This window comes from Cebus imitator, unplaced genomic scaffold (assembly GCF_001604975.1).
Source record: "Cebus imitator isolate Cc_AM_T3 unplaced genomic scaffold, Cebus_imitator-1.0 Scaffold351, whole genome shotgun sequence".
NCBI lineage: Eukaryota > Metazoa > Chordata > Mammalia > Primates > Cebidae > Cebus > Cebus imitator.
Genome location: NW_016107666.1, coordinates 2,256,412 through 2,269,099, shown reverse-complemented (window position 1 = coordinate 2,269,099; position 12,688 = coordinate 2,256,412). Strand labels below are relative to the sequence as shown.

Below are 12,688 nucleotides of genomic sequence, written 5' to 3'. Positions count from 1 at the left end.
AGTTACAGTGCAGAGTGACAAGTGCCAGAGCACAGCTACACTTGGGTTCCCTGAAAATGCAGAGGACTCTGAAACCACTTCCATTTAAAACTATCTTCCCTGTCAGGGTTTGATGTGTTTGGTATTCCTTATTTATTATGACATGATCCCCGAAGGAAAAAAAGCCAGCATTATTATCTGCCCCAGCTGATGGGAGTTAGATGTTTTGGTGATGAGCTATGGTGGCTTATGGAGGACTCCTAGTTCTGTGCTATTCTCCCATCTAGAGGGGGACTGTTGAGTCTGGGCTGGCACTCAGACTTGTTTGGGCCTATCCAATGTGGATGAAGTGATGCTGTGTGATTTGAGACTGAGTCTTATGCTCATGGGATCTTCAACTTCTGCTTTCATGTGCTTGGAACTCTCTCTTGAAATCCAACAGCCAAGTAAGAAGTCTAACTACCCTGCAGGAGGAAAGGCCTCATGGAGGGAGGCCTGAACCAATGTTTGATGTTCCAGCCGAACTCCAGTCCTCTTGGATGTTTAAGCCACTAAGTTTTGGGTTGATGTGCTGTTTAGCAGTAGATAACTGAAACTTCAGTTGTAGCTGAGCCATGAACAGACTCTAGCTTGCATCCGTGGTTTCCACACACAGAACTTAATACACAATCGTGTGGTCACTCACATCCATATCTTGCATACCCCAAACCGGAAGGAGGCAGCTTTGGCCGGAAACTATGAAGAGGGCTGCGCAGTGTCCACCAAAGGTGGATCACTTCATAGAGTCTTTAAGATGGCTCCTTTGGCTTCTTTCTACCCTGGGACACTGCAAAAAGCATCAGACTTCTGACATCCCTCCTTTAAGTTCCCGGTCTACTGGCAAACCTGCAATTTCTTGCTGAAGAAGAGTGAGCTATGTTTCTGAAGCTAAAGGGGGACTGAAAATCATCAAGTGATTGGAAATAGCACTAGACAAGCAAAAGCTCTTTGGATGCCCACTAACAAGTCTAGGCATACTCACCTGAAGACATCAGCAGGACAGCCTGAAGGAGAGCTACTTCAGTGTCATCCAGGTTGAAAGAAGACAGAGACATGCCCAGGTCAAAGATGGCGTCTGACACCACCCCAAGACCCCCATTTTTCAGCTGGCCCCGTGTCACTGCCATTTCCCCATTCAAGGTTAAAGTCTCACTTTCTGGGTCATAGCGCACAGCAGCGCGAAGGGACATGATCTCCATGCAGCAGCCTTTCAGGAGGATGATCTGGTCTTCACATGGCAGCTGAAAAGAACCAGCTCACGTCAGCGAAGAACAAATGGACAAATGCCAGTCAGGAGCAACACACAATAACTTAAAAGCAACAGGAATAACCTTCTGTCATTAACATTTATCCTGTATTCTTTGAACCCATGGTTTTCCCTTCCCTGCTTGGCAGACTTTCAACAACCATATTTCATGCTCAAAGCTGGCTGTAATCTTTGCCAACTTCAACCTCAGGAGTTTGCATTGTTTTTATGACAGATGCAGGTCTCCAACTGCTATTACAGTCAGGTGTGAAACTGTGCTAATAACCCCTCAGTTTGGGGGTTTGTTTTATAACTTCAACTGATAACTGCTTGAGACCAGGGTTTATGTTAAAGTCTCCATTTTTGTTTGTTTGTTTTTTGTTTTGTAGCTTGAATAGGTAACAGCTTACCCTACTGTTTAGCTGGCCACTGGGCTTCCTTTCGGTTTTTGAAGCACATTTGCTCTTTGAGCCTCTTGGCAGAGAACTAGAGGGTTGCTGGCAGAGATACATGTTGCCCATGAGACCCAGAGATATAAGCTTCATCTAAAGTCACCCAGGGACTTAAAGGCAGAGGGGAGGGCAGAATTCAGACCTCCTGGCTCCCAAGGTTGTGTTCCTCTCAGTACCTTAGACACAGGAGTTACTCAACACACCGGGTCTTTCTGCTGGTATTGCAATCTCCTTTTAAGCTCATATGGTTACCCTGTTAATTAGGATTTGTGAGACTGTGGCAATAATAAAAAATACCTTTGCTCATAGGCAAAATAATAAAAACCAGAATTTTACTTTCTGGAAGGGGAGACTGTTTAATCAAATGCTATTATCAAAGTAATTTGGAAGGCTATTAGTAAATGGGTGTGTTTGATGAATTGGGCATCATGCCCAGATTTCCATGCATCACCTCATTTAATCTTGACAGCAATACAATGAGGTAAATATCATAATTCCACATTACTTACAGATGTGGAAATCCAGGCACTGAGAGGGTAACAAGCTGGGTTGAGGGGGGGTGGTCACATGAATATTTTGTGGATAGGATTTGAAACTGGATCTGTCAGAATCCAATGCCAAGAGAAGACGGGAACATACTCTTTTTACCATGGATATTACTAAGTTTCCATAAACAACAAATGTGTGAGTTACACCTAATATCTATCTCTTCATTAAAGCAGTTACGAATTCCTTTTGAGAAATGCTCTTGGCAATACTTGACCAGTCCAATTTGGGTTATTATATAAAAGCAATACAATTGAATTACATCTAAAATACTGGGTGTTTTATATTTTTTACTAGCTCAGCCTAGTCACTTTACCATTTAATTTCAAACTGCTTGGCTTTTTCTACAAAATAAAAGTCACTGAATACTTGATTCTGGAATCCATTTATATGAATTCTCTCCTTCCACTCACTTTTTAAAAAGCACTCTGATTTGCTTTTGTCTAGATTCTGATTGCTAAACACAGATTGCTGGCCCCAACCACTGAGTTTTTGTATTTCCCCAAAGTTCCCAGGTAATGCTTATGTTGCTAGTTCACAGATTCCACTCTTGAGAACTACCAGCATAGAACAGCAACGAGAAGTTACTAATCAGATCAAACCACTTATTTTTAAAATGTGTTACAAAGTATGCAAACTTGGGCAGGCCCTACTTTTTAAACCAAGTCTGATTGTAGATGAAGGAGAAATTTTCTTTTCCAAATTTCTAGTTTAAGTACCAACTGTTGAAGATTAGTTCAAATTTAAATAAAAGCTGAATAAGTATTTGCAAAGGATCACCAGTGGTTTAAAAACTGGGCCAGGTGCCTTTTCCTTTAAGAGGGATTTGTAGGATCCTGGTGAGATTTGTTTCAACACGTGGGCAAATAATCTCTTAGACACCTGCCAAAATGCTTTCATTGTAAGTACTCTCAACAAGGGCCTGACAGGTAGTGATACAGGGATACTCCCACAGGTTCTTCCTGCCTCCTTAGGAGAGCATCACTCAGGTTGACTGGCAAAGATGACAGGGCCCTGCGCTCTAGAAGTGGTTTTGCATGTTGTTTTGGCAGCTCTGCCAGAGGTGACTTTAGCTCTTGTGAAGCCACTGGTGTCATGCCAATCTTGTTTGGTGGGATGGCATGGATCTTAGAGGAACAATGATCATGAACACAGTTTGGATAGCAGATGTGATAAACTGCCTCTGGCAAGATACCCCTGGCTCTCAAGACCACCTGAGATCTCCAGCTCACTCCACGGGTAGCCCAGGAACCTATACAGTTCATTCCCTTCTTTTGGGTTTCAAAGAGAGTGTAAGAGGCTAAAGGTCATCAGGAGGCCACAAAGATGGAAAACATATGCATCTCTGCTGTAAAGGTGCTCCCACCATCCTACCGCCATCGCCTTTTGTAATTTGCAGACCACATGATATCAGGGTAGAAAGAGATGGAATCAAAAATGAAACAGGCTTGGACTTTTAAGGGAAACTTGGATAGATAAGCTTGCCACAACCCATGCTTGAAAAGTTCCATGTTGACCCCTTGCCCTTGCCACAGACGAAAGTGCACAGTGTATTTGCTCCTGGTGGTGGAGATGGCTGCTGCTTCTGTATTCTTCCTTCAACTGAAATATCTCTTCAGTGATTGGTTTACATGAGCTTTACATTTTAAAAAAAACCATCTCTGGGGAACATTCAAAGACACTATGTGACTGGCAGGCTGGCTGGAGTCGTAGGGTTCACAAACTCAGTGGTGTCCCTCTTCAGACCAAATAACTGGGGGCAAAAGGACACAGCTAGAGAGAAGACCAAGAGAGGTCCAGGAAAACAAAACCATCCCCACAAACAAAAGAGAAAGATGACAGCCAGAAATGGCAGGAGTGAGGGGAAACAAGCCTGTCACAGTGGATGTGAGAGTGCACATAGTTTCTCTCATGAGGGCAATTTGGCAACACATATAAAAAACCTGTATATCTTGGTCCTTAAACTCCATGTCCAGGCTTTACCCTTCAGACGCAGTCAGTGACGTGAGCAGGATATAATTATCAGAATGTTCACGGCAGCATATTTTTATTAGTGAAAAATTGGAAACGAACTATAGATCCAGTAAAAACAGATAACATAAATTATGGTAGATGTATTCTTTGAAATCCTGTGTGGTCATTGAAAATCATTTTGTGGAAAAGAAAATGTAAATGCTACATCCTGCCATTGAGGGTAAAAAGTTAGGTACAGTGACAGGTACTGGTAATGATCTGTTTCTTTATCTTGGTGCTGATCATGTGGGTGGGTTCCGTTTGTAAAAATTTATTGAGCTGTACCCTTATGACAGATACACTTCATTCTTTAATAAAAAGTTAAAAATAGTTTCATACACTGAAAGTACATTATGGTATACATTATATTAAATATATGTTATATTTCACATATATATGTGTACACGTGTGTGTGTGTGTGTACACAAAAATATTTGAAAAAAGACTAAGGTGTCAAAAGCTTGTGGTACTCTTACCGTAAATCATTACCTTTATTATGTCGTATAAATAAACCTTCAATGCATATGTAAAATTTTTACAATATCTTCTAAAATGTTAATAGATGTCTACTTTTAGAAAAGGTGTCAAAGGCATGGGAAGCTCCATGCCCAATACAGAGATATAAATCAAAGTCCCTTCCTCAGTGCCTACTGACTTCTTTAGGTCTGGGGTATGAGTCATTGCTACTGCAAGGCTGTGTGTACTAGCATATCGGGTCCCCTGGTGCTATTGACTGAATGTCTGTATCCTTTCAAAATCCATATGTTGCAGCCTAATCCCCAGTGTGAGGATATTGAAGGTGGGCCTTAGGGAGGTGATGAGGTCATGAGAGTGGTGCCTTCATGAATAGGATTTGTGCCTTTGTAAAAGATCCCAGGAGCTCCCGTGTGCTGTCTGCCGTGAGGGGACACAGTAAGAAGACAGCTGTCTTATGACATATATACCTCCCTGTCCCTCTGGGTATGGCTTCTGTAGAGGCTCAGAAATGGACAGTGAGAACTATCCCCATAATGTATGAGGACACTTCCCTGTCCCTCTGGGTATGGCTTCTGCAGAGGCTCAGAAATAGACAATGAGAAGTATCCCCATAATGTATGAGGTCTCTCTGTCTCCATCTGGGGTCCTGTTACTGCAAACTCAAAGACACAAGAGAGCTGGGAGCCAAGGCAGCAGGCAGTCATTCTAGGTGAGAAAACTTAGCTTCTTTTTAGGTGAAACCAGGATCACTTATCACTCAGCCCGCTTACCCAAGAGGCTCACAGCTGTCCGTGACCCTCTCTTTATTTGGTATCTTTCTGGGTCCCCTTGAACGTATACAGAGCAATAGACAAGCACCTTATGAAGTATTGTTTTTTAAAGTTCTCCAGAAAACATAATCAACCCCACTTGATTCAGAAGAAGGAAGTTAGAGGCAGGATGGAAATGTAACAGATAAAATAAAAGCAGTATTAGCAGCTAAACTTTATGGAATACTTTTTACAATCCAGGCACTGCCTAGTCACTTTATAAATACATTATCCCACTTAAACCTTTCAACAGCTCTAAGAGGCAGGTACTATTGTAATTCCCATTTTACAGATGAGATAAGTGAAGTTTGAAGATACTGGATAACTTGTTTAGGATTCTTGCCCATGTAGCTGACTGTAGAGTCAGTGCTCTCGGCCACCACAGGGCAGGACCGATAAAGTGTCCCAAAGGGAAAGCTGATGACCTCTGGTGGGACAGCTCTATAGGGTGCCCTGGAGATAGGACAAGCAAGAATGAGCTTATAGGAAAAGAGGAAAGGTGTGTGACAATGTTAAGAGCCTGGTTCTGTGAGGGGCATTTAACTTATTCTTGAGGATTAAGACATGACCACACAGTTATCTGGCTGGGCTATGCACTGGAAAGAACACAGACCTAGGTTTCAACCATGGCGCCACATTTGGATAAGTTAACTTAATCTCTTTGATCTTGATTGTCCACATCTGAAAATGGGGTTAATACGAGCGACCCTGCAAATCTGTTAGAAGGATTAGATTTAATGTGGGCCAATCCAAGTACCTGAATGTAGTAACTAGGACATCATAGGTGCTAAGTCAATGGAAGCCATTGCTATCATTATTTCTCAATGCCTGGAATCAGGAGGATGAATAGGACCTTGATGGACCTTACAGAGACAAGCTAATGAATGATGACTAAGTACAGAAAGTGGGAAATACAGATGAAATAGAAAGCATTTTCATTTTGTACTGATGTTGTTTTCATATGATTAAGTCTCTACCAATTAATATTAAATTGTAAATAATACCCAGTATTCCTGGAAACAGGTGAAACTATAATTAAAAATAATGCAGAAGGAAAAACATTCTCACCTCACAAAACATAGGCAACTTTTTGGCAAAATCCACCACTCTGGTAATTGCTGGTGTGATGATTTTTGTAAAATGGCTGAAGGCTTCCAAGTCAACCTTTCCACCTTCTGGGGCATTTACTATCGGTGCTTGTCCAATGTCTTCTGGCTAAGGAGGAGAAAAAAGAAAGATTTAAATGAGGAAGTTGAAGGGAGCTTTATTTATCATGGTTCTTATGCGGCAGAAAATCTCTTCTGAACTGACATCCTGTATGGCTTTCAGTTTTCACATCATTTGTTAACAATCACTATTTCTTTGAGCAAAGATGTATGCCTTGGCCATTGCTTTAGTAGGCCCCCAGAGACAATGTTTACAGGACCGTTGCTGCAGAAAGAGAGAGAAAGAGAGAGGGAGAGAGAGAGAGAAGAAGAAGGAGGAGGAGGAGGAGGAGGGCAAGGGAGAGAGATAAGAGCAAGAAGAGGAATTTGGGGCTTGTTTCTGAATGCACACAGGGTGTATACTTAGGTAAGGTGACATAAATTCTAGGGGCTCTGGGATGGCATGCTCAGAGCACTGCACATGCTGATGTGTGTCTGTGTGTGGGAGGTGGATACAACGTGGGCAGTGATAGAGCAGAGGGTGGGCCCTAGCAAACGGTACCCTGTAGATTCTTGCTTCTGACCCAGCTATGGCTTGAAGCTCCCCTCTGTCCTATGGACTCCAGTTTCAGGTGGTCTCAGCTGAGGGTTGAGGGAGAAGATTGCTAGGCTGTCTACAGGAAATTTGGCAAACCTTGGGGCAGAATGACGAATTTACTAGTATTTAATGTCCCTAGGGTACCTCTCTGTTGTTTACTTGCTCAAGAACAATCCATGGCCTTGCTGCCCCAAGGGAAGTACAGCAGCCTGGATGTCTGCGGACTTCTTCCCAAGCCCCTCCCCAGAGCAGAGGGTGCAGAATCAACATTTTAGCAAGACTCCCAGGTGACTTATGTGCTTCCCAATGTCCATAGCCGCCATCTAAGTTTCTCACTCAGTGACCTCCCTGATGTGATCTGTGTTCATTTATCTCCTGCCGTCACCCAGTGCTTCCTTCAGAACGAGTCTGCTCCACTTCTCCTCCTTGTCTTTGTGATAATCATAACCACCATTTATTTGTGGCCTACAAGTGAGCCAGCTGCTTCGCATACTACCCTGTCTCAAGTAGTTCTCATTCGAATCCTGATTTGCAGGTGAGCAAACCAGGGCTCAGAAAGGTTCAGAGCAAGCTGCTGAGGCCAGGCCTGCGATCTGAGCGACCCTGACTCCACACAGCAGTCTCCCCAGAGCTCCACCTCCCCCACCCCCACCACCCCCGCATACTGCAGGGCTTCTACTCCTTGTGGACCTTTTGACACGAGGGAGGGAACAGAAGCTGTACTCCTCTTAACACGCTCTTTGTCAGCCTCTCCATCTGTCTCCCAGGAAGATGTGAATGTGACCAAGGAGATCACAGAGACTCAGGCCCTACCCAGTGGTGGCCGCCTTTGCCTAGAGCCACAATAAATAGACAGGAAAAGGCCAGTTTCTTTCAGCACCCAGGGGCTTGGAGGGATAAAGGTGGGGGGATGGGAATGAGGAACTGGCACTGTGAGTGAGTTGAGCAAGACTGAATTCTTCACTTGCAGAGCAGTGAGGACACTGAGTGTAGTGAGACTAGCTTAATATAGTGGCCCCCAAATTTCACTGTGCATCAGTATCACTTGATTTCTGGGTCCCCTCCTCAGTGTATCTGATTCAGCAGGTTGGGGGTGGAGCCTGGGAACCTGCATTTCTAACAGGTTCCCAGGGTGTGCTGATGAAGCTGCTCTGGGCCCACTCTTTGAGAACCACTGAGTTAGCAGTAACCAACTCCAGCGTAGGGTAATCCAGTTCCCATGATTCCTCCCACATATCTCCTGTTACTGCGCACATCACGTTCTTAGCAGGAGGAAAAGCAGATGATTCTTCTACTCCTCTTGGTGCCAGAGCACCAGGGTCAACAGGAGCAGCCCAGGAGTCATGGTTATAGCCTCAGGGGAAGGTTTTAAAAACGTATTAATACATAACAAAGGCTGGCTGCAGTTAACTTTTTTTTTTTTTGACTATCTGCAGTGTCCTGTTTATTTTTTTACTTTATTTTTTTGTTTGTGTTGCTCACAGTGAGTGGATGAAACCTGGTTTTTGTCATGTTTTGTAATGATTGACAATGTTTTGGGGCAACTGTTGGCATAGCAAGCCCCCGGAAGGCTGCTGTTCAGCCGGCTCTCTGGGTGCAGACACAATTGATGATGTAATCATGTGTACAGCCTCCTTCTTCCCTCTTACCTAGATTGAGCTAAGGGAAAAGGTACTTCTGCTTCTTTGGGTAATGCTGCTCCCTGCAGCCTTCAGACATCCCTGCTCTTCTTTATAATTTCTTCTCATTCCTGAAACTGAGGCTCATCTCACTGACCTTGTCTACTTGACAAGTCTTTTATGAAGATCAACTGATGAATGTGGAGACACATTCAAAAAGGTAGAGAATTATATATATAAATTATAAATATGTAGGGTGGACATTTTTTAGAAATAAAAATAAAATTGAAAAGTGTAATAACATCGTTTTGGCCTGGTAGAATCTAAACATCTCTCAATGAATACTGATAGATCTAATCTGATGTATTTAAATGGCACTCAGCATCCTTTGAAATGTTGGTGGGTTAATACTAATGTTAATTATTTTCACTCAATTTGTGGGTGTGTGGGTTGTTTGAATTCCACTTGTGACATGTCTAAAGATTTGAAAAAAAGGAGAAAAAGTATGCAAGGAAATATGGCAATTTTAAGTAAAATTAAACCCCCAAATGTTACAACCTCACAAATTTTCTTTTGAAAATATATATCAAGGTAGAATAAAACATTTACTTTTAAGCCTCTGGATATTTAATGGCAAATAAAATTGCTAGAAGTAAAACTATAAACAAAGAAAAACCCTTCAATTTTATCATTAAAATTGTTTTCCATAATGGATCTTAGATACTGAACAACAAAAAAGAATCTATCTATCTGTCTGTATATAGCCATAAATTGACCTGAGTTACCATCTAGTTAATCAAGGTTGAGCAATAAAACACTGTTTGTTACTTCCCTGAAGATTTTTCACTTAGAACGAAGATACAAAATTTTAAAAAATATTTGGAAGATGTTAAAAATAGAGTACAAATATTTGATATTAGTTGAACCTATTAGATATCTTATTACAGCTAATAGCCTTGTAAACTACTATAAGAAATACTTTTGCTCATATACACATATATATTTATGTGCCCAAGATCAAGCTCAGATAGTGACGATAAGTTTCTAGCTTGCCTGTAGATTTGCCACTGTAGACCTATAGGGAAAAGCCTGCTTTTTGCCTCTGTGGATCCAACTGCCTTAGCTAGCTCATGGTGGTACTTTCAACTCTTACTCTGACATCCTCTCTTTGCCCTAAATGGACCTCCTGAGCTGGCCCAGCTGTCTTCTCTGTCTTCCCTACAACTTGCCTTACATTTTACCATTTCACTGCTGCCTTCTCCCCAGACTTTTGCTTTCTCCAAAGCCCCCACTTCTGTCTCTCATCTCTGTCTTTTCCAAATCCCATTTTTCTCTTCAAGACCCAACTCAAGTCCTAGCTTCTCCTAGATGTTTTCCCAGGTGACCTCAGTTTGAAATGATGTTTTCCTCATTCAAACACACATGGTGGCCCACAGCTATCACTCATATGGTATTTAGGCATTTATTACTATCACTTTTTATTGTAGTTATGTAGGTACACACCAAAGATATGAATTTAAGCAGGTAGAGAATAAGTCTTACTTGTCTTTGCCTACAGTGTACAATGCATTGGGCCAAGTGGTGGAGGACAGAATGCTTGTTGGTTAAGTGATTAAATGAATGCATACTTATACCAATATTTATTGAGCAGGTACCGTGTGCCAGGCCTAGTTTTGGTGCTGAGGTTACAGCAATGACCAGTGTATCCTCAGGAAATGTGCATTGTAGTGAGGGAAGATAGATAGATAATAAATAAGAAACATATATTCATGGAGGAATTTGTGATAAGTCTGGAGGTGACATGATAATATGTACAGAGGCAGGAGAAAGGAAGGTCAGCCAAGGCCCCTTTGAAAAGTAATGTGTGGACTCTGACTTGAGAAATATCAAGGAGGTAGCCTTCCTTAGGGCCAGAGGAAGAACATATAAGGCAGGGGGGAAAGCCAGTGTAAAGTCCAAGGCCAGAAAGGAGGCTCATGTGGTTAGAGCCCAGTGATGGCATGAAATGAGGGAGTGGAGGTAGGCAGGAGACCCGTGATGCTAGGTGTTGTGGACAATGGAGAGGAGATGGGCTTATTCTAAAGGCAATGGGGCATCTACTGAAGGGCTGTAAACAGGGTGTAGACATGACACGATGGTTACTGCGTGGAGAAGAGATGTGGGGAGCCAAAGGAAAAAACAGGCAGGCAAAAGCTGTGGTTTGAGCAGGCTGAAGCCGACTATGGGGGTGGCAGTAGAGATGGAGAGGCCTAGAGAATGCCAGTTAGATGTTGGCCGCTGAAAGCAGGGGCCAAAATGGACTGGCTGTGGGGTGAGGAATCCAGAATGATTTCTTGGGACAGTGGGGGTAGAAAGTGCAAAAGGAGAGATTCAGGTGTGTGCGCAGGGGTGACATCAGCCCTTGCTCAGCATGGGTGAGGCTTGTATTATACAAATCGTGACCAACTGGCTTTCTGCTTTGACTATTTCATTAGCATCGTTCAAGGTAAGTAGGAAATGCTGCCAGCTGACCTCTTTGCCGAGTCCTTGGCTCAGAGCCAAGGACTTCTTGGCTTGAAAAGGCAACTCTCTGGCACATGCAGAATAGAATGGGGCCAGATGGGACTCTCCCTTCTATACTTGTTCATAGGGTGTCTTCTTGTATCTTTGCCAGGCTAAGCAGGAAGACCTGGGCAGATAATAAGTCAAGGTCCTTGGGCCATGGGATATGACTACAGCCTTACCCGTTTCCTGGGATGAGCAGAAATAAGATGGTGGCAGTGCGGGTGTGGTGGTGTTAAGGATGGCACATGTAGTAACCACTTATGTGGTTGCTAACAATATGCCAGGCAGTGTTAAGCCATTTGCATCTATTGCTTTATGCCATTCAGCAAGGGGTAAGGCAACCGAGCCTTAGAAAGGTGAAATAACTTGCCTGAAGTTGCACTTAAAAAAGCAACAGAGGCAAGCATGGAATTGGAACTGTCTGGTTCCAATGTCCATTCATGTAACTTCTAGATTATCCTGCGTTCTTCTGATGTGACTCTAATAACTTGGGGTGGTAGATGCCTTCCTGACATGATTGCACTTGTCCTATGAGCTAGGCACACAGACCACATATGGCCCCATCACCCACCCTGTCTGATGCTTCTGCTTATGCCCCTTGTCTGAAGGTACCCCAGTAGAGTGTGTGAAATCAGGCAGTATCTCTGCCAGGGGAAGAGTAGAAAAGGGCTCCCCTGATCCTAAAGGTCACATTTTATACTTGAGTAGAGATTCACCCAAAGCTACAACTTGGCATGAAAACTAAGGGAGCAGAATAATGATACAATGTCAGCAGACAATAATAAGTGATGTCAGTAGACAAGATTGCTGCTGTCAGGGGCTGCTGCTGGAGGTCTAGAAGTGAGCTACCCTTGGTGGAGAGACCGCTTTCCCTTGTTTGGCATCAGATGCTGCTTGTTCTCTTCTGAGCCTGCCTCTGCTTTTCATCCTCACTGTCATCACACATGAATTGTTGGTGGTGAAATTAGGCATTTCTGTAGCCTCAGAGATTTGAGTATATTGGAGAAAACTAGAAAATTATATGATTTAAATGCTTTTGGGAGAAGCTTTAAAGAGTGGCTTTAGATTTATTATGAAAATCTTAATGGCTTTTGCAAAGTTCTTCATTTGCCAAAGACTCTAATTTTCTCAGACCCAAATATAGATTTAAAATCTAGACCAAATCACTGTGTTTTTTTCCTCTTTTCCCTCCCTCCCTCCCTTTCTTCCTTCCTTCCTTCC

At 42.9% G+C, this 12,688-nt stretch overlaps 1 protein-coding gene across 7 annotated transcripts in view; it reads right to left on the bottom strand.

The window, feature by feature from the left end:
• THRB (thyroid hormone receptor beta) overlaps window positions 1-12,688 on the bottom strand; it is a 373,141-nt gene that overhangs the window by 7,550 nt on the left and 352,903 nt on the right. For all 7 annotated transcript variants that reach the window (XM_017506231.2, XM_017506230.2, XM_017506229.2 and 4 more), the window contains 2 exons: window positions 6,630-6,776; window positions 1,001-1,259 (listed from right to left, as the gene is read on the bottom strand). In XM_017506231.2, coding sequence (XP_017361720.1) covers window positions 1,001-1,259; window positions 6,630-6,776 — 406 coding nt within the window. The remainder of the gene's footprint in view (window positions 1-1,000; window positions 1,260-6,629; window positions 6,777-12,688) is intronic.